A 19,678-nucleotide genomic window follows, 5' to 3' on the forward strand; every position below is an offset into this window, starting at 1 on the left:
GAGGGGATCGGTCTGGTCAGCCACAGGGCCCTGGGCTTCAGAGGCTGGGGTGACCCCAGTGCTGGTGAAGGTGGGGCAGGGTGGGGGGCAGGGATCCCACAATTGGGGGATCACTGGAGTGTGGAAACCCCAGACACTGGACTAACACTGGATTTGCTTTGCAGCTGAGCACAGCCTAACTCTCCCTTCCTCCCCAGGTGCTACTCGAGCGTCATCAAGGGTGGTGGGCAGGGCAGGGTGCAGCTAGGGCTCCTGGGCCCTTGGTGGATTGGGCAGAGCAGCTGAACCTTGAGCCTCCCTCCCCCTACCCCACCCCCGGGAGTGTAGGAGCCTGTCTGCCACAATCTGTCCAGCCCAGTCTGTGTCCCCTCCAATTCTGTGCCTCCTGTCTCCCCTACCCTGGCTCTGTCCGAGGCCAGGGGCGCCTGCCTGCCTGCCTCTGTTGTTCTGTGTCTGGCTCTACTGCCCTCTCTGTGCGTTTCGGGGGTTCGGAGGGCTTAGGGGAACACAGCTGACTCAGGTGGGGCCAACTCAGGGGAAGGGACTCGGCCTGTGCTCTCGGCTGGGAGGGGTACCCAGGCCCCAGAGAGACTAAGCCCCTGGTTCTAGCAGAGGGTTAGCACACAGGGTGGAGGGGAGCCCTGCAGTTCCTATACCCCTGCTGCCTGGTGTCACGCTAGCCAGAGTGCAGCTCCTAGCTGGGGCTCCCCTACACCGGGGCCCTCCTGCCTGTCTGTGCCATACCAGTCTTTTCGTCTCTTCCCTCCTGTGTGTCTCCCCGTCCCTTCTCACTGTCTCCTCAGCACCCTCTCACCCCATCCTACCCCCCAGAAAAAGGGACTTGGGGGTGGGGGCTGAGATGATGCTACGGAAGGGGTTGGGAAGGCGGAGGAAAGGCAGGAAGAGGGGGCGTGTGGCCAGAAAAGAAACGAAAGCGATTTAATCTTTTTTTTTTCTCTTTTTTTTCTTGCACATTTTTTTCAATTTGTTCTCTCTCTCTCTTCCGATGCTTAAAGTAGAAGTGGAGCAGAAAGGTAAACGCACTGTCGCCACTGCCACCCACACGCCGTCCACCCGCCCACCCTTCTTCTCCCCACCCCACGCGGTCCAGGGAGCCCTGCCCCGGTGTCCTCCCAGCACAGCTGGGCCGGGCCTGGTGCTGCAGCACCACCAAGGCCAAGGTCACGGCCATGGGCTTCTCCACCCTCCAGATATTCACCGAAGCTCTTCTCTGAGCCTGGGCAGATACTCACCCCACTCCTCCACCCGTGTCTCTCTCTCTCTCTCTCTCTCTCTCTCTCTCTCTCTCTCTCTCTCTCAATCTCTCTCTCTCTCTCCCTCTCTCAATCTCTCTCTCTCTCAATCTCCGCCCCACCTTCTCTCTGTACCTCTTCTGGTCCCTGGTCCCTGCAGGGCACCTGACCTCATCTCTCATTTCTTTTGCCTTCCTTAGGAGAAATGTGTAAGCATCCAGGCGGGTGGGGAGGGGGGGACTCCCCAGCCTCCACAGGCACCGCTAGAGGTCTCTGTCTCTCCTGCCCTCCCTCCCTCCCTCTTACTCTCTCTCCCCTCCTTTCTCTCCTTTTCTGTCCCCTTGTACCTTTTGCAAAGTGTTTCTGGTGGAGGGTGGTGGGGTGGAGGGTGCTCTTTCCTTTGGGGACCATATTTCTCCTCTCTCTCTGGCTCCTCGTGGCCTGAGTTCCTCTGGTTTGGCGTTTCCAAGGCCCAGAGCTGTTGTGGAGCACAGAGAACAAGTCTCCTCTCCCTCCACCCTTTCCGACCAGCCGGGTCCAGTCCTGGGGAGGGTTGTCAGCCATCCCAAGCCCCTGGGAGGGGGCAGCCTGCCAAAACCCTGGGATGGGTTGGGGGAGGGCCTCCTGGAGAGGGTGGGAGTGGGTTCTGCGTCAGCACACTTGCAAAGCTGCAGTCAGGGTTTCTTCCGGGCTGATGTGGGAGAGGACCAGGGAGGGGTTGCGGGGGTCACAGACTTGCTCTGGGGACTTCCACAGGCCCCATAATTTCTTGCAGGGAGACCCATGGTTGTAGGTGTGGCTGTCTATTGTGGGCTAGGGAGTGGAGGGTGACTGGCTAGTAAGGCAGGAGGCAATGGACAATCAATGACATGGCCCTTCAGGGTCCCTTTGGCCTTGAAATTACGGTGGTCTGTGGAGGACCCCAGGAAGTGGGCGGGTCCCTCTGAGCTGCTCCCCTCCCCCCTCCCGCCTTGCCCATCCCAGAGGCCTGGGCACCCTCTCCCTTGCTCTTCTCAGTCAGCCACTCTTCTTACAGGCTTGGAACCACGGCACTGGGTCTCCTCTGGGTCGGGCTGGCGGGGGAAGAGGTGTTGGGAGCTGGGTGCTGAGGTGGGGTCCTTGCTGCCCAAGGCCCCTCGCAGACCCTTCTTCATCTCTTCCCCTTCCTTGGGATGACCTCTAACTGTGTTTTTCCCCCTGGTACCCTCTGACCAGCTCAGGCCCTCTTCGTGAGCTCACACCCCTGGCAGGGGTTTCTACAGGGTAGAGGGGCCTGGGGACAGGAAAAAGGGTGGGGGCCAGGTAGTCTGGTCAGAGGGTACAGACATAACTGATAGGAATGCCAGGGCTTAGAGCCCAGGGTTAACTCATGCCAAAGAGGCTGTGCTGTTGACGCCTCGGGCCTAGGGACCTAAAGCCAAGCTGCCCTAGTTGGGGGGGGGGGGGGCTACAAATTGTTCCCCTCTTCTAACCAAGTGGTGAGCCAGGCTAGAAATAGGCACAAGGCCTGGCTCCTACCCAAAGGTCCCTCACTACTGAAGCTGCCAACCCTGCTGGTGCCAAGTCGTCCCAGCCCTCCCTGTGCCCCTGGGGCTAGCTGCTTTGGTGATGGGCCAAGCAGGAGCAGAGAATTCACCATAGACCCACAAGCACACACCCTGCAGCCCTGGCCTGCCCGTGGGTTCTGTCATGGAGGAATGAGAGGGAGGTGCCAGCAGCCCTCCTGAAGGGGAAGGGTGTCTGTCCCATGGTGCACAGGGAAGAAGGGAGGGTGGGCCACACTGACCTGCTGGACCACTAGGGTAGGCTAGGAACAGGTGGTGCTGGGCTGTGAGGGGCAAGGGTGGGCAGGCCAGTGGTGCCAACGAGATGCAGTTGAGGTTTTCCTCTTTTCAGGGAATGGGGGGGGTGGGGCGGGGCCCCCCACCTTTCTGACATCAGCGCTGCCTTGGTCCCTCCTCCCGAGCCGGGGATGGTCACAGGTAAATCGGGGTCCGGGGCAGGGGAGGTGGGGGCTGGCTGGGGTGGGCTGGGGCTTTATCCTAGCACCTGGTTCCCTCCCTTGCCCCCTCCGAGCTGGACCTGGGACTGCCCCCGGAAGGGGTTCTCAGTCGGGCCTGGGCCTTGGAGTGAATTCTCTGCTCACCCCTCTCTCCTCGCCAGCACTAACCCTCTCTTCCCAGGTGGTCTCCAGAACGTCTCCTTTGGAGCCAGGACTTGTGTGGACACACACCCCTCCTTGTCTCTCTTCCCTCTGCGCAGCTCCCTCACCCCAAATGTCCTGGGAGTCCTGTCTTTCTCCATGTCCCCACTCCACCTGTGCACCAGTGTCCATGTATGCTTCTGAACCTGACCCCACCAGAGACCCTGCCGGCTGGGGCAGAGCGGGACTTCTCCCTAGCCTAACCTGGGAGCTGCTTCTTCCCTCCACCCTTCCGTCTGCTACCTACTTGACGGGTGCCAGCTGAGGGGAGCCCAGACAGGGGCCTGAGGAGAGAATAGACAGCCAGAGTGGGTGTGGAAACATCACTCTACCTTGCAGCCTTTGAAGGAAGAAAGTGAAGTTTTTTTAAAAAGTCCATCCCTGCATGGTTGGTGAAGGATGGGATCCCAGCCCCTAGTTCTTCCACAGAGGCAGAGAAGGGAGGCCAGGGTGCTGATACCTGAACCTTGAGGCTAGCCGGCACTACAGCAGGGGTCCCTACCTCCTACCCTCTCCAGCTCAGTCTGGGAGAGCTCTGGCCGAAGCCTTTGTCCCCAGCCTGTGGGGTCTCTAGCAGCAGCCAAGGAAGGGAAGAGAGCACCGCCTCCCCACACTAACCCTGCTCTTGATGGTCTCCAGGGGCCACAGCTCCAGGGAGAGGGGCAGCTGGGCAGGGCGGGACTCCCGCCCACAAACCCCTTCCCATCACCAGCCCGACCAAGCAACCATGACTGCAGCAGCAGGAGGGGACAGCATGGTTTCCTCCCCCGCCGTGTGACCAACTTGCCTCTCTCTCCCCTCTCTCCTTGCCTCTGCTCCTCCCCACCTCCTCCCTGCCTACCTACCCACCCGGCCCAGTCTTCGTGTGCCCAGGGACCCTGCAGAAGGTGCTGGAGCCCACCTCCACACATGAGTCAGAGCACCAGTCTGGTGCATGGTGCAAGGACCCGCTGCAGGCAGGTGACCGTATCTACGTCATGCCCTGGATACCCTACCGCACGGACACACTGACTGAATACGCCTCCTGGGAGGACTATGTGGCCGCACGCCACACCACCACATACCGGCTGCCCAACCGTGTGGACGGCACCGGCTTTGTAGTCTACGATGGCGCAGTCTTCTACAACAAGGAGCGCACGCGCAACATCGTCAAGTATGACCTGCGCACCCGCATCAAGAGCGGCGAGACGGTCATCAACACCGCCAACTACCATGACACCTCGCCCTACCGCTGGGGGGGCAAGACGGACATTGACCTGGCGGTGGATGAGAACGGGCTATGGGTCATCTATGCCACGGAGGGCAACAACGGGCGCCTGGTGGTGAGCCAGCTCAACCCCTACACTCTACGCTTCGAGGGCACATGGGAAACAGGCTACGACAAGCGCTCGGCCTCCAACGCCTTCATGGTGTGCGGAGTCCTTTATGTGCTGCGCTCCGTGTATGTGGATGACGACAGTGAGGCAGCGGGCAACCGCGTGGACTACGCCTTCAACACCAATGCAAACCGCGAGGAGCCAGTCAGCCTCGCTTTCCCCAACCCCTACCAGTTTGTGTCCTCCGTTGATTACAACCCCCGGGACAACCAGCTGTACGTGTGGAACAACTATTTCGTGGTGCGCTACAGCCTGGAGTTTGGACCCCCAGACCCCAGTGCTGGTGAGGATGGGTTTTGAGGGGTGCGAGCCTCTTAGCGTCTGTCCCTCCTTGACACCAGAATGTAGGCTCACTGTATGCTGCTGAGGATTGGGAGGTAAAGCAATCACAGCTCGTGGCACACACTGTCCTCACTCCTCACCGTTGTGCCTACAGTGTGCCTGTCGTCTTCGGTGAAGCCCGTGCACTGCGTGGCTGAGAGATTATCTTACTTGAGGACTGAACCCCAGGATTCTGGGCTCTACCCAGAGTCTAGGCACAGTAGTTTGGGGTGGTTTAGGGAGATGTAGAGTCAGACGCTTGCTGTGTTCTCATTTCAACTCCAGCTGATGTTCCCATCACTAACCCAGAGCATCCCCAGAACTCTGGAGAGCCTTAGCCAACCTTCGCAGAAGGGGAGTTGGCCACCCCGGTTCCAGACCCCACAATCAAGTGTGTCACAGATGAGAGGTGATTATATCCAGAAACTTTGACACACGTGTCCAGTCCTGGCTCTGGGACAGGCACCTTATGGTGCATAGCAGTACATTTTTACCCGCTTCTAATTCTATAGTCTGATGAAGGTAGCATGCCTCTGAGCACAGAAAGGCCAGGGACCCAGGACAGCTTTCCACTTCAGTGGGTAAGGAAGATGTCAAGGTGCCGAGGGACCCTGTGCTTGGTGGGCCTTATGCATGGGTGTGACCCTGCCCTGTCCCTTTTACCTTCCAGGCCCAGCCACTTCCCCACCTCTCAGTACTACCACCACAGCTCGGCCCACACCCCTTACCAGCACAGCCTCGCCTGCAGCCACCACCCCACTCCGCCGGGCACCCCTCACCACACACCCAGTGGGTGCCATTAACCAGCTGGGACCTGACCTGCCTCCAGCCACAGCCCCAGCACCCAGCACCCGGCGGCCTCCAGCCCCCAATCTGCATGTGTCTCCTGAGCTCTTCTGTGAACCCCGAGAGGTCCGGCGGGTCCAGTGGCCAGCTACCCAACAGGGCATGCTGGTGGAGAGGCCTTGCCCCAAGGGAACTCGAGGTGAGTGCTGGGGCCACAGCTGACCAGGAAGGGTTGGGAGACATACAGCTTAGCCATACAGGTGTTATCTGTGGCCTAGTACCCAGGGGGCTGCAGGCAGTCCAGCCACCTGAGTCAGACTAAAGCAGCCAAGCCAGTTTCAGGACAGATGGAGGACAGATAAGCATCCCAGGTGCCCTGGGGGTCCAGGCAAGGTTGGAAGAGGCTTAGTGGAGAAAACCTTCCATAGTGGATCTTGCCTAGGGAGTTCTAGCTCTTCGAGGTTAGGGCAGGCTGCCTTGTGCCTTTTCCCAAGTGTTCCTCTCCTCATCCTCTGCTCTGTCTCCTCTCTCCTTCCTTGGCCCCTCTTCATCCTCTCTTTGACTTTCTTGTCTGCCTCTGCAGGAATTGCCTCATTCCAGTGTCTCCCTGCTCTGGGACTCTGGAACCCTCGGGGCCCTGACCTCAGCAACTGCACCTCTCCCTGGGTCAACCAAGTAGCCCAGAAGGTACCAGTAACTGCTGCCCTTACAGGCAGGCCATCGAGTGCCCAGGGGCAGCATGGCAGAAAGAGCTCGGGAGACACAGGGGTCTCCTGTAACCTAACCCTTGCGTGGGAGGGGGCCAGCAGAGGGAGAGGGCCAGGCAGGTGGGGCATGTGAAGGGGATGGAGCGCAGGGCAGGGCAGGGCAGGGCAGGCCAGTGCCCAGTAGATCTGAGGCCCCACCCTCCCCGCCTCCTACAGATTAAGAGTGGAGAGAACGCTGCCAACATTGCTAGTGAGCTGGCTCGCCACACACGGGGCTCCATCTATGCTGGGGATGTGTCCTCCTCCGTGAAGCTGATGGAACAACTGTTGGACATCCTGGATGCCCAGCTCCAGGCCCTCCGGCCCATTGAGCGCGAGTCAGCTGGCAAGAACTACAATAAGGTAGGCAACTGTACCTGCTGCCACCCCACAGTGACCAGTGAGGGACACCATACCCCAGGGGCTGCTGGGCTTCACTGCTACACTGCCTTAAGAAGTCCTCAAAGGTGGGGTGGCGGGGAGCAGTGCTTGGAGTCCTCACCCATCTCCACCTCCATCTCTGTCTCTAGATGCACAAGCGAGAGAGGACCTGCAAGGATTATATCAAGGTGAGCCCAGTGGGTACAGTTTGAGGGAATGAGGGAGAGGACATCAGGACTGTCCCAGGGAACTAAAAAATGTGGAGGACTCATGTGTATTGTCCCTGCTACACACAGGCCGTGGTAGAGACAGTGGACAACCTGCTCCGGCCAGAGGCACTTGAGTCCTGGAAAGACATGAATGCCACAGAACAGGTGCACACAGCCACCATGCTCCTAGATGTCCTGGAGGAGGGGGCCTTCCTGCTGGCTGACAATGTCAGGGAACCCGCTCGCTTCTTGGCTGCCAAGCAGAATGTGGGTGAGTACCACAGTCACCCCAGGGCCAATCCCAAACTCTGAGTATGTTGGTTCCCCAATTCCTGGGTCTGTGATTTTGCTGCAAGCCTCATGGTGTAGCATGAATCCTGTCTGGGGATAGATGCTGATAGTGTGTCCTTTCTGCCTCTGCCCCCAGTCCTGGAGGTGACTGTCCTGAACACAGAGGGTCAAGTGCAAGAGTTGGTGTTCCCCCAGGAATACCCCAGTGAGAACTCTATCCAGCTGTCCGCCAACACCATCAAGCAGAATAGCCGCAATGGTCAGTGTCCCGTGGGGTTTGTCCAAAAGCATGTGCACACTGCTCACTTGGCACCTTGACCTTGACTTTATGGAACACAACGGTCGTGTCTTTTAATCACGGTTTATCTGCCACTGGTATGCACATCCCAAAGCCCTGCAGAGGCCTGGGTTTGCAGAGGGGAGCCCTAGTGCTAGAAGCCATTGTGCCATTTGAGGCTGAGACAGAAAGGCTAGGGAATCTGCCCAGGGTCACACAGGAAGTAAAAGTGGGTCAGAGAGGCACCTGTATGTCCAGTCCTGGCCACCACTGGACAATGGCCTTGTGGAAATGGCTTCTGAACTGCTACTTCACCTGGGGCACTGCCCACTCTCAGTGTATCTGAGAACCGTGGGGCCCAGAGAGAAGTGTGTGCCTGAGGATGGCCCCTCTCTCCCTATGTCTGTCTTCCTAAGGTGTGGTCAAGGTTGTCTTCACACTCTACAACAACTTGGGCCTGTTCTTGTCCACGGAGAATGCCACAGTGAAGCTGGCGGGCGAGGCAGGGACCGGTGGCCCTGGAGGTGCCTCCCTGGTGGTGAACTCACAGGTCATTGCAGCATCCATTAATAAGGAATCCAGCCGCGTCTTCCTCATGGACCCTGTCATCTTTACTGTGGCCCATTTGGAGGTGAGCTCTGGTGTACCCCTCTCACCCTAGAGGTCCCAGCATCCTCTGCTTCTGGACTACATTTCCCCCATCATGTGTTCACCCACCTGAGAGTAAGGGTCAGCTTCCCTGCTTCAGCTTGGACCATATGTCCCATAGAGCTGGTGGTCACCTCGGGCCCTAGGCACTTGCCACACTTGTCACACTTGTCCCCCTTGTCACTGTAGCTGGTTTGAGGACAGGAATTAGCAGTCTTGACACCCTGTCCACCATATAACAGGCCAAGAACCACTTCAATGCAAACTGCTCCTTCTGGAACTACTCAGAGCGCTCCATGCTGGGCTACTGGTCAACCCAGGGCTGCCGCCTGGTGGAGTCCAATAAGACCCACACCACATGTGCCTGCAGCCACCTCACCAACTTCGCCGTGCTCATGGCTCACCGAGAGATCGTAAGCTGGCCGGCGCTCCGCTGCTCTGGGCGGGCCTGCTTGCTGCTGGCCTGGCTTTGCATGGCATCCTAGAGAGCACATGGCATGGGCGATGCCTACCAGGCCAGCTCATGGGCATGGGGGGCCCCCAGTCTTGCCTGGGGCATGAGGCCTTGCATCTGGCTCCCTCTGGCCCTGAGGCACTCTGGAGAAGCCAGCTGTCATCTCTCCACAAGCCTTCCAGAGCATGAGGAATTGAGCCGCACTGTCTGTACAGGGTGGGGGCCAGCTTGGTGGCTGGGTGGGTAGCACTGGGGCCTCATGGCCCACAGCCTTGCCTGGGTCCTCAGCTGCAGCTGTCACCTAGCCAGGCACTGAGTGCCTCCCTACTCCTGTCCCCAGTACCAGGGCCGCATCAATGAGCTGCTGCTGTCCGTCATCACCTGGGTTGGCATCGTCATCTCCCTGGTCTGTCTGGCCATCTGCATCTCCACCTTCTGCTTCCTGCGTGGCCTGCAGACTGACCGCAACACCATCCACAAAAACCTCTGCATCAACCTCTTCCTTGCGGAGCTGCTCTTCCTGGTTGGGATAGACAAGACTCAGTATGAGGTGAGCCAGACTTGGGGCCGAGGCCAGGCAGCGGGAGGGACCGTGGGGCTGGTAGAACAGCCTCTTACTGATGTGCTCTCCCAGGTCGCCTGCCCCATCTTTGCGGGCCTGCTGCACTACTTTTTCCTGGCCGCCTTCTCCTGGCTGTGCCTAGAAGGTGTGCACCTCTACCTGCTGCTGGTGGAGGTGTTTGAGAGCGAGTACTCACGCACCAAGTACTATTACCTGGGCGGCTACTGCTTCCCAGCCCTGGTGGTAGGCATCGCAGCCGCCATTGACTACCGAAGCTATGGCACCGAGAAGGCGTGAGTGTCTCTGTTGTCCCGTGGTCTTCACCTGATTGGCTCTTGAGTGGCTGGCTTTCCTTGGGCCAGGGCTGGGGTGGCAAGCCTTCCGGGCGTTCCTCCACTCTGCTTGTGTTTCCTTTCAGCTGCTGGCTGAGAGTGGATAACTACTTCATCTGGAGCTTCATTGGGCCTGTCTCCTTTGTCATTGTGGTGAGTGGCGCTCCAAGCACAGTGGTTCCTTGCATTCAGGCTGGTCTAGACCTAACCTTGGGCCCCTTGCCAGCTTTTCAAGGCACCAGTGTAGAAGCAGAGGGGCCAGGGCACGGCTCAGGGGTAGACACTTGCCCACTATGCAGAAGGCCCTGGGTTCTAGCCCTAAAATATCTCTCTCTCTCTCTCTCTCTCTCTCTCTCTCTCTCTCTCTCTCTCACACACACACACACACACACACACACACACACACACACACACACGCCTGAGCAGTAGCTAAAAAGACCAGGGTGACTAAGTCCATAGTCCCCAGCACTGAGGCCAGTGCACCAGCAGCTGTGGTCCAAGCCTGTTTCATGCCAAGCTGTGACCCTTAGCCTCACAGCAGTCACAACAAATAACAGACCCAGGTAGTGGGCACTTTGGGCCCCTGAAGAAGGAGTTGGAGCAGAAACTGAGCCCATTTCCTATACTCCTACCCAGGTAAACCTGGTATTCCTCATGGTGACCCTGCACAAGATGGTCCGGAGCTCATCAGTGCTCAAGCCTGACTCCAGCCGCCTTGACAACATCAAGTGAGACCCTCACCCTGGGCCCCTGCAGTTTCCCAGAACACTGTTCCTTACCGGTGCCGTGCAGTGGGGTTTTCAGCAGGAGGGTAATTGTGCATGGTATAGGCCCTACTTAACAGGGTCGGGAAGTCAAGCTGTCCAGCCGACCTATGCTTTCGGGCCTGCACTGCAGATTCAGTACAAGCCTGCTTGAGGGCATCTTGAAAAGCCGGCCACAAAGGGAGTTTGAGTGGACTGGAAATTTGGCCAAAGTGATTGATTAGGCTAGGTCTTTCAGGCGGCACCGGAGGCCTAGGGGCTGGGCTGTCTTCCCTGGTGAGCACCATGACTGCCTGTCCCCCTGGCCACCAGGTCCTGGGCACTGGGTGCCATTGCGCTGCTCTTCTTGCTGGGCCTCACCTGGGCTTTTGGCCTCCTCTTCATCAACAAGGAGTCAGTAGTCATGGCCTATCTCTTCACCACCTTCAACGCCTTCCAGGGGGTTTTCATCTTTGTCTTTCACTGCGCCTTACAGAAAAAGGTGAGGGTGGCAGGATGCTCCTTGGGGACATTCTGGATCTGTCAGGGGAGGGAGGCCAGGATGAAAGATCTCAGGCGCCCTCTGGGCCCCTCAGTGTCCCGTCTGGTCACCTGCCTTCTGTGGAACCATCTGAGTCTGATGGGGGCCGGGAGATTCAGCCAGAAGTAAGAGAGTCTAGAAGTGAGGCAGGTTACAAGGGAGTGGCAGGGCAGAGCAGGTGTGGCCCTGTCAGATGTGAAGCCCAGCACGGTGCCAGACAACTGGAGCCAGTGTGAAGATTCCTGCAGCTATCCAGGAAGAACTGATAGCAGGAATGGTTCCAGGGGAACCCTTATCTGGCCTTGAATACAGAGTGCGCACAATGCACAGACATGCGTGCAGGCAAAACGCCCATACACATGCAATTGTTTCCTCACACCACACGAGGGCTGAGCACGTAGCTGAGTTGGTAGAATACTTGCCTGGCATACATGAAGTCTGGGTTCCATCACCAGTATCATGAATTGGGCAGGAGGGTCAGGAGTTCAGAGACGTAATGTTCCCGGTGCCTGGAACATGTTCCTTAAAGATGTATTGAGTATAGTAAAGATGTGTTGAGTCGGAGAATGAAGGAATGAGGAAGTGATGGTGGTGAGGAAAAGAATGGACCAAAGTAATAGCCTGGATGCGGCGGCAGGGCGAGGGTGGCGCGGTTCCTGTGGCGGCCAGCTGACTGTCCCCCTGCAGGTGCACAAGGAGTACAGCAAGTGTTTGCGCCACTCGTACTGCTGCATCCGATCTCCGCCCGGGGGCGCGCACGGCTCCCTCAAGACCTCCGCCATGCGGAGTAACACCCGATACTACACAGGGACCCAGGTACCCGGGCAGGGCAGCGCTGCCAGACCGCGGGATGACCCTGGGGGTGGGGTGTCTCCAGACATCCCTCACGTTTGCGCTGTGTCCCCAGAGCCGAATCCGGAGGATGTGGAACGATACCGTGAGGAAACAGACGGAGTCCTCCTTTATGGCAGGGGACATCAACAGCACTCCTACCCTGAACCGAGGTGAGGTCTTCCCGGGCCCTGGCTCCTCTCGCCTGAGCTCCTCGCCCCAAGTCTCTGGGCTGCCTTGTAACCTCTGACCCTTCCCTTGGGCAGGTACCATGGGGAATCATCTACTGACCAACCCCGTGCTACAGCCCCGTGGGGGCACTAGCCCATACAATACACTCATCGCCGAGTCTGTGGGCTTTAACCCTTCCTCGCCCCCCGTCTTCAACTCCCCAGGTGAGGGTGCTAGGGATGGGCAGAGACCCAGGTCGGGAAGCCCCAAGGGCAGGTCCTGAGGGGCCTCGGCTTAGCTCACGCTTGTCTTCTCTTCTCTTGCTGACTGGCATCCACAGGAAGCTACAGGGAACCCAGTGAGTACCCCTGTCTCTGGAAGCATTTCCAAAGGGGGAGGGAAACAAAGGCAGGCCCTTCTCCTGGAAGCCTCTCCTAGGGACTGGAAACTTGGGGTGTCCCTACCCACAGGCTCTGGCAAGGCAGTCAGGTGGGGACCTTCAGGTAGGGAGTGAAAGTGAGGTCCAAGCGTAGGGGGGTGTACCTGACTGCACAGGCCTCCACTTGCTGAAGTTGTGAAGCTGAGGAGGGAGCCCGAGAACTGGTCCTTACACACTGTCATGAGTCTGCCGCTAGTCAGCGGACCCCACAGGAGGGGAGAGGAGAGTGAGCAGGAGGCTCTGGGATGGGACAGGCCTGTGTGACCAGGCCCGTGCTAACTGCCCCTCTGCCCTGCAGAGCACCCCTTGGGAGGCCGGGAAGCCTGTGGCATGGACACCCTGCCCCTTAACGGCAACTTCAACAACAGCTACTCGTTGCGAAGCGGGGATTTCCCCCCGGGGGACGGGGGTCCTGAGCCACCCCGAGGCCGGAACCTGGCCGACGCCGCCGCCTTTGAGAAGATGATCATCTCAGAGCTGGTGCACAACAACCTTCGGGGGGCCAGTGCGGGCGCCAAGGGGCCCCCGCCGGAGCCTCCTGTGCCGCCTGTGGCAGGGGCCAGTGAGGACGAGGCCGGCGGGCCTGGGGGTGCTGACCGGGCAGAGATTGAACTTCTCTACAAGGCCCTGGAGGAGCCTCTGCTCCTGCCCCGGGCCCAGTCGGTGCTGTACCAGAGTGATCTGGATGAGTCGGAGAGCTGCACGGCGGAGGATGGGGCCACCAGTCGGCCCCTGTCCTCACCTCCCGGCCGGGACTCCCTCTATGCCAGCGGGGCCAACCTACGGGACTCGCCCTCCTACCCGGACAGCAGCCCCGAAGGGCCTAATGAGGCCCTGCCTCCGCCCCCACCTGCCCCCCCTGGGCCCCCAGAAATCTACTACACCTCCCGCCCGCCGGCCCTGGTGGCTCGGAATCCCCTTCAGGGCTACTACCAGGTGCGGCGGCCCAGCCATGAGGGCTACCTGGCAGCCCCCAGCCTCGAGGGGCCAGGGCCTGATGGAGATGGGCAGATGCAGTTGGTCACCAGCCTCTGAGGGCCTCATGGACCAGAGGCCGGGGCCTGGCCAGGGAGGGAACCCAGGAGGGGCTCTGGTGGGAGCAGAGACTGACGGCGGCAGTGGCTGGTGGGCCACTCTCTCCAGGTGCCCCTCAGCCCGTGGGCCCCACTGTCCCCCCAGGGGCGCTGACCTGGGCCCCAGGTGCCAGGGTTAGACAGGGTTTCCACCAGCCACACGCCCCAGCTTCTCTAGGGGAGTGAGGGAGAAGCTGGCAGGTGTGACCAGCTTCTGACACTCCCGGCCTGTGGAGGAGGAGCAAGGGATAAGGCTTCCCTAGGTCTTTAGGGGGTTGCCGCTTTTGAGGTGGCCAAAGCTTGCAGGATCCAGTCCAGTCTATCAGCTGCTCCTCTCCATCAGAAGGGAGCAGCAGGGGAGTGGACAGTGGACAGGATCCTCCCGTGCTACAGTTCCCTGTGCCCTGGAGACTGGGCCTTGTACCACAGCCAGGCCCAGGGAATGGGCAGTGGGGGCTGATGGTTATTGTGGAACTTTCTCTAAAGCTCCTTTATCCCTTGCTACTGGTCCCTGTCGCCCAAGCAAGCCTGCCCCTCAACCCCCAGAGTGCACCCAATGACCCCCTCCCTTGGGGTGACTCCTGATGAAGCACAACTCCCCGCAGGGCCCCAACCCACTGCGGTGGCCATATTTGGGCAGTTCCCAGTCCTGTGGGCTGGGCTATCTGGGGAGCAGATTTGGGGTCTGGGGTTCCCTGAGGAGTGGGTCCTGGGTTTGGATCTTTACCTAGGGGGTCCTCTTACCCCTCTCTCTTCCTCCCCTATTGTGTAAATATTTCAACAAAATGGAAAAGGAAAAAAAAAAAAAGACAAAAAAATAAGTAAGAAAATCTCATCACTTGAAGCCACGGGGCACCCGCAGCCCAGGCCAGCCCGGACTTCCTCCGGAACAGCAGCGGCCCGCCCTGGCAACCAGGACTTCCTGTGTACATCCCAGCCGGGGTGGGCGGCCGCCAGAGCAGCTTTTACACTCCAGAGACGAAACCAATCTAGAAGCAACAGCAAACCAAGAACCTGCCCTTCCCAGCACCGGTCCATCACCTCTGCTCTGGCCGCCCTCCTGGGGCGCGTACCTCACTGCCTGCCCCAGGACCAGAGGCCTGTCTCCCCCGCCCCGCTGGCCAGGAGACACCCTCACACCCAAAGATGCTTTTGCCAAGATGGCTGCACTACCCCTTTGAGTTCCTGCTTCTTGTATATCACTTCAGGACTCACGGCAGGCAGGAGGAGGCTGGCATCCCACCCTGAGAAGGGGAAGGAGTGGAGGGCAGAGAATGGTTCCTGTGGCTGAGGGCAGGGTGGCCGTGGTGAGGTCATTTCTGAGGGAGGGGCAAGAAAGGTGAGAGGTCACTTCCCTTACCCCACTCCAAGCTCTGACAGGCACCCCCAGCCCTCCGGCCTGGCCTGCCCTCCCCCAGTTTTTTGGGGGTAGCATAACCCTGCTGCCATCTTCCAGGGGTGGCAGCACACCTCTGCTGACTTCACTCTGTCTTTTCCCGCCTCCTTCCTCACAAGTGCCATGAGTTCTCAAGCATCCTCGGGTCTCGGCTCGCTGCTGCCATGCTCTTCCTTGGGTTAGGAGGAAGTGGCTGGAGGGGGAGCGGAGGAGGTGGGTCTGGCTAGGAGGACCTTTTTGCTGCTAGAGAGCCCTCTCCCTTCTGGGGAGCTGGGACTGGCTTGTCCCCATCAGTGAGGGGGAGGGGCCAGACCAAAGATGACGGTTTGCCCCATGGAGGGGAGCAGGTGTGAAAAGGCAGGGTTTATTCCATCTCTGGTTTTTTCTGGTGGCAGTATGTTTTAGCCTGTCTTGCCAGAAGACCAAGGATGAAGTCCAGATAGAGGAGAGGATGGGGATGGTCTTGAAGGCAGGCATGGAGAGTAAGAGATGGCTTGTGGCCCTTGCCTAGTTTCCCCTGGACCTGGACCTGCTGTGGCTATGTGGAGTGGATGGCCCAGGAACCAGAGGACTTGGCTCAGCCCAGGCCTGAGGCCCATCAGACATCAATAAAGCTGGGAGGGGGGGTGGAGGGAAGAGCTCCTCTGGGATCGGCAGGCCCAGGAGTCCTGCTCCTCTTTCCTGCTCAGCCCTTCTCCAAAGGACCATGGAGGGTAGAAGGTGTGGTGTAGCAGGACCTTGGTTCCTGCTCTAGCTGGAATTGCTAGCAGAGTAAATCCCAGGCCTCAGAGCTACATGGCAGGTCCCCCAGTGGGGCTGGATCCACTACAATCCAGCGCAAAGCCACCCAGAGAGCCCAGGTGTCCCCTACCCTAACCAGACCTGGTGCCTTGACGCCCCCACCCCAGCGGGGACGGTACAGAGAAGGGTCTGGTCTCCTCCTCTCTTCCTTGGGCTCCTGAATTCATTTGCTCCTAAATCTTGCTCACTCTTCTTCTCTGCATCCCCCTTTGGGTTTTCCTGACTCTCCAACCTCTTCTGTTGTGTCCTTTTGCTGTCCCTGTGTTCCTCTCTCATTCTCGACTTTTCTGTCCATTGGGCCTCCTCCCTGCTCCCACACCCTAGTCCCTTCTTTCCTTGGTCTCCTTTTCGATATGCCAAACCAATTTTGGGTCGAGTGCATTTAACGAGAATAAAACAAAAGGCTCATAAGAACGTTTCAGAAAAAAACAAAAAGTTTAAAAAAAATGTTGAGTCAAAAAGTCAAACAATAAAGAAATTAAGATTTCTTGGAATGATAAGAGTGGTGTGATTCAGTTGGGGTACAGGAAATGTAGGGTGTGGTTCTCCCAGTCCCTGGTGTCTATACTGGAACGCTGAACTTACATGACCATGGTCTTAAGGGCTGTAATTTCAGCATGTGGGAAGCTGAGGCTGGAGGATCTATCAGTCAAGGGCAGCCTGGTTTCCCATGGTAAAACCCTGTTCCAACAGAATCAGGAAACTGGGGAACTGGTTCCAGGGTAAAGAGCACTCACTCTTGCAGAGCACCCAGCTTCAGTTCCCAGCATTCATGTGGTGGTTCACGACCACCTGTGACTCCAGTTCCAGGGGGTCCAATCCTTCTGACCCCCACAGGTATGCATGTGACACACATACTTATACAAGCAAAACACTTAGACATAAAATTAAAAACTAACTAAAAAATAAACCTCTTAGGACCCTCAGCAGACACCAGGAACTTGTATGTGGAGTGCTCTTACACTCCTGGTCTGGCTGAATGGTTCTTGAGCTGTTTCCTCCGGTCTTGCATCCACAAGTCAGGGTGCACACTACAATTAGAACGCCATTTTACAGATAGTGATGCACACACAGACACACACCCAGGTCTCTGGCCTGGCCGCAGTGTCACACTCTCTTAGAGGAGCCCTTCTTGGCAGCCTAAGGCAGGCTGATCTACACAGAGAAACCATACCTCAAAAAACTAAGAAAAAAAAATGGGTGTTCCCGCGCAGGTCCATATGAAAGATTCCCGGGGGGGATCTTCCCTCAGGAGAGACCCCGAACCCAAGGAACACATCGAAACCATCCATCAGATGCAAACAGCAAGAGGGTTTATTTGAATACACAGGTACCTGGGGTGACAAGTCTCTCAGAGGACTTGCGCGCCTTCCTAGGGAAAGGGGGACTTTTTTATAGGATCCCAGGGGCAGAAGCACGGTTACAGAAGCAAGAAGCATAGTTACAGGGTTCCCATTGGTTGATTCAAATAAGACTAGGGTGAACTTGGGGACATATGCTTAATTCTCGGAATTTGGATGTGTGCGGCTGACTTGGCCTTGTCTAGGGCACAGTGGTGTTTTCCTAGCCCAACTGTCTATTCCCCAAGGCCAGGTGGCCCATCATAGATATCCTGTTTTGACTCAATGGTTTCTCTCCCAAGGCCGGGTGGCCGACTATAGTTATGAACTCCTGTTTGGCCTTCTTCCCCTGAACTGCAGATATCCTGTTCTTTATGTTTAAGCCTTGCAAAATGGCGTCACAGCAGTCAAGCTACTGGAGGGGGGTCTTTCAGTTTAAGGGTTGGGGATTTAGCTCAGTGGTAAAGCACTTGCCTAGCAAGCTCAAGGCCCTGGGTTCGATCCTCAGCTTTAAAAAACAAACAAACAAACAAACAAACAAACACCTTGTTTAAATAGTTGGCTGAAACATTTGTCAAAAATGGCCCACTAAAAAGAAGCTGGAGATGCCTGATAGCCCTTGGCTTCGTGTTGATGAAGGGATTTTAAGGCTCAGGTGTCGCAGTGCTAGTGAGTCCTTGTAAAACCTAATCCTCCACAACGGGAAGGCCCAGAAGACACACCCTTCACAAATCCTGTAAGGCACAAGACGGTGAGGGCCGCCAGCATATTAGAAAGAGCTTTTCATTGTCATCTTTTCCTTGTGCCAGACCTTCCTTGGGGTTGCTGCTCAGAAAATTCTCAAAACAAAACAAACAAAAGGCTCCACTGGACAGTGGCAAGAGGGAATCTATCCCGGTGAGCCCACCTCCAGTCTTGACCCATTTTGCAGGCCCGGACCCAGAGCCCTTGAATGAAAGGGCAGGTTCCCCTTGCTAAAATATCTAAGAGTTGTATTGTTAGCCTTTCTCCAGTCCTTCCCCCAGAGGGACCTGAAGCCTTTTATAAGGGTAACTGTACGCTGAGGGAAAGGAAGCAATCAGATTTTCTGGGGTCTATTGAAAACTGGTTCTGTGAGATCTCAAGAATTGTGACCCTCCAGTTAAATTGGGGGCTTATGGGCATCAGGTTATTAATGGAGTTTTGGCTGACTTCTGACTCAGCAGGTCCAGTGGGTCCCCGAACTCATATCATTTCCTCAGTGTATACTGGGGATATACTTAGAAGCTGGCAAGATTTACACGTTGTTCCCGACCAGTGCAGTGAGGGCTGTTATGGTTGGAAAGGCCAAATGGAAGCCACTGGAGCTGCCTCTGCCAGAAAATAGTCAACCAAAACAATATCACATCCCAGGAGGAACCCCAGGAATTAGTGTCACTCTCAAGGACTCGAAAGATGCAGGGGTGGTGGTTCCACATCTTCCTTTAACTCTCCCTGGCTGGCGCAGAAGACAGATGGTGGAGAACAACAGTGACTATTGAAAACGTAACCACTGTGCACGTACATAAGTACAGTCGGACGTGCACAGTGACTCCAACTGTAGCTGCTATACCTAATGTGGTGCCCTCACTTCAGCAGATTAACGTATCTCCTGGTAGATGGTATGCAGCTATTGATCCAGTAAAGGTTGTTTTCTCGGTTCCTGTCCATATGGACCTACAGAAACAATTGGCTTTCAGCTGGCAAGGCCAGGAATATACATTTACAGTTTGACCTCAAGGATGTATTAACTCTCCTCTCCTGTGTCATAACTTTGAAGGGATCTCGATCATCTGTCTCTTTCATGAAATATCACACTGGTGCACAATATTGATGGAATTATGTTGATTGGACCAAATGAGCAGGAGGTAGCAACCACTTTGAACTCATTGGTAACACATATGCAACATCAGGGGATGGGAAATTAATCCAACCAAATTTCAAGGCCTTCTATCTCAGTGAAATTCTTAAGGGTCTAGTGGTGTGGGGCATGCAGAGATATCCCTCCTGAAGTGAAGGATAGGTTATTGCACCTGGGCCATGACGCCATAGAGAAAGAGCACAAGACTTCCTGGGCTTGTGTGGATTCTGGAGACAGCACAGTCCTTACTTGGGTGCGTTGCTCCAGCCCATATACCAATGACTTGGAAAGCTGCTAGTTTTGGGGCCTGGAACAGGAAAAGGTTCTGCAACAGGTCCAGGGTGCTGTGCAGGCTGCTCTTCCACTTGGACCATATGATCCCGCAGACCAGGCAGGACCTGAGGTGTCAGTGACAGACAGAAATGCTGTCTGGAGCCTTTGACAATCCCATAGAGGTGAATCAGAGACCTTTGGGATTTTGGAGTAAGGTTCTACACAATCTGCAGACAGCTATTCTCCCTTTGAGAGACAGCTCTTGGCCTGCTATGGGCCTTAATGAAAACCGAACATTTCACAATAGACCACCAAGTCACCATTCGGCCTGACTGCCCATCATGAGCATGTA

The 19,678-nt window shown here is 56.9% G+C and overlaps 1 protein-coding gene across 5 annotated transcripts in view; it reads left to right on the forward strand.

Annotated features, from left to right (window-relative positions):
- The window catches only part of Adgrl1 (adhesion G protein-coupled receptor L1), a 37,521-nt gene extending 21,247 nt beyond the window's left edge, over window positions 1-16,274 (forward strand). For 2 of the 5 annotated variants that reach the window (XM_036188256.1, XM_036188259.1), the window contains 20 exons: window positions 1,020-1,034; window positions 4,315-5,115; window positions 5,824-6,138; window positions 6,523-6,626; window positions 6,863-7,048; window positions 7,216-7,254; window positions 7,363-7,546; window positions 7,703-7,825; window positions 8,260-8,474; window positions 8,734-8,904; window positions 9,286-9,495; window positions 9,580-9,800; window positions 9,926-9,992; window positions 10,476-10,567; window positions 10,916-11,084; window positions 11,811-11,939; window positions 12,031-12,127; window positions 12,221-12,349; window positions 12,466-12,483; window positions 12,863-16,274. In XM_036188256.1, the coding sequence (XP_036044149.1) occupies window positions 1,020-1,034; window positions 4,315-5,115; window positions 5,824-6,138; window positions 6,523-6,626; window positions 6,863-7,048; window positions 7,216-7,254; window positions 7,363-7,546; window positions 7,703-7,825; window positions 8,260-8,474; window positions 8,734-8,904; window positions 9,286-9,495; window positions 9,580-9,800; window positions 9,926-9,992; window positions 10,476-10,567; window positions 10,916-11,084; window positions 11,811-11,939; window positions 12,031-12,127; window positions 12,221-12,349; window positions 12,466-12,483; window positions 12,863-13,599 (4,022 nt within the window). In that variant the 3' untranslated portion in view covers window positions 13,600-16,274. Of the gene's footprint in view, window positions 1-1,016; window positions 1,035-3,155; window positions 3,236-4,314; window positions 5,116-5,823; window positions 6,139-6,522; window positions 6,627-6,862; window positions 7,049-7,215; window positions 7,255-7,362; window positions 7,547-7,702; window positions 7,826-8,259; window positions 8,475-8,733; window positions 8,905-9,285; window positions 9,496-9,579; window positions 9,801-9,925; window positions 9,993-10,475; window positions 10,568-10,915; window positions 11,085-11,810; window positions 11,940-12,030; window positions 12,128-12,220; window positions 12,350-12,465; window positions 12,484-12,862 lie in introns of those variants that run through there. The other 3 variants (XM_036188255.1, XM_036188258.1, XM_036188257.1) reach the window with 3 other exon arrangements.
- The last annotated feature ends 3,404 nt before the right edge of the window (window positions 16,275-19,678 follow it).

The sequence above is a fragment of the Onychomys torridus genome, chromosome 5 (assembly GCF_903995425.1).
Source record: "Onychomys torridus chromosome 5, mOncTor1.1, whole genome shotgun sequence".
Lineage (NCBI taxonomy): Eukaryota > Metazoa > Chordata > Mammalia > Rodentia > Cricetidae > Onychomys > Onychomys torridus.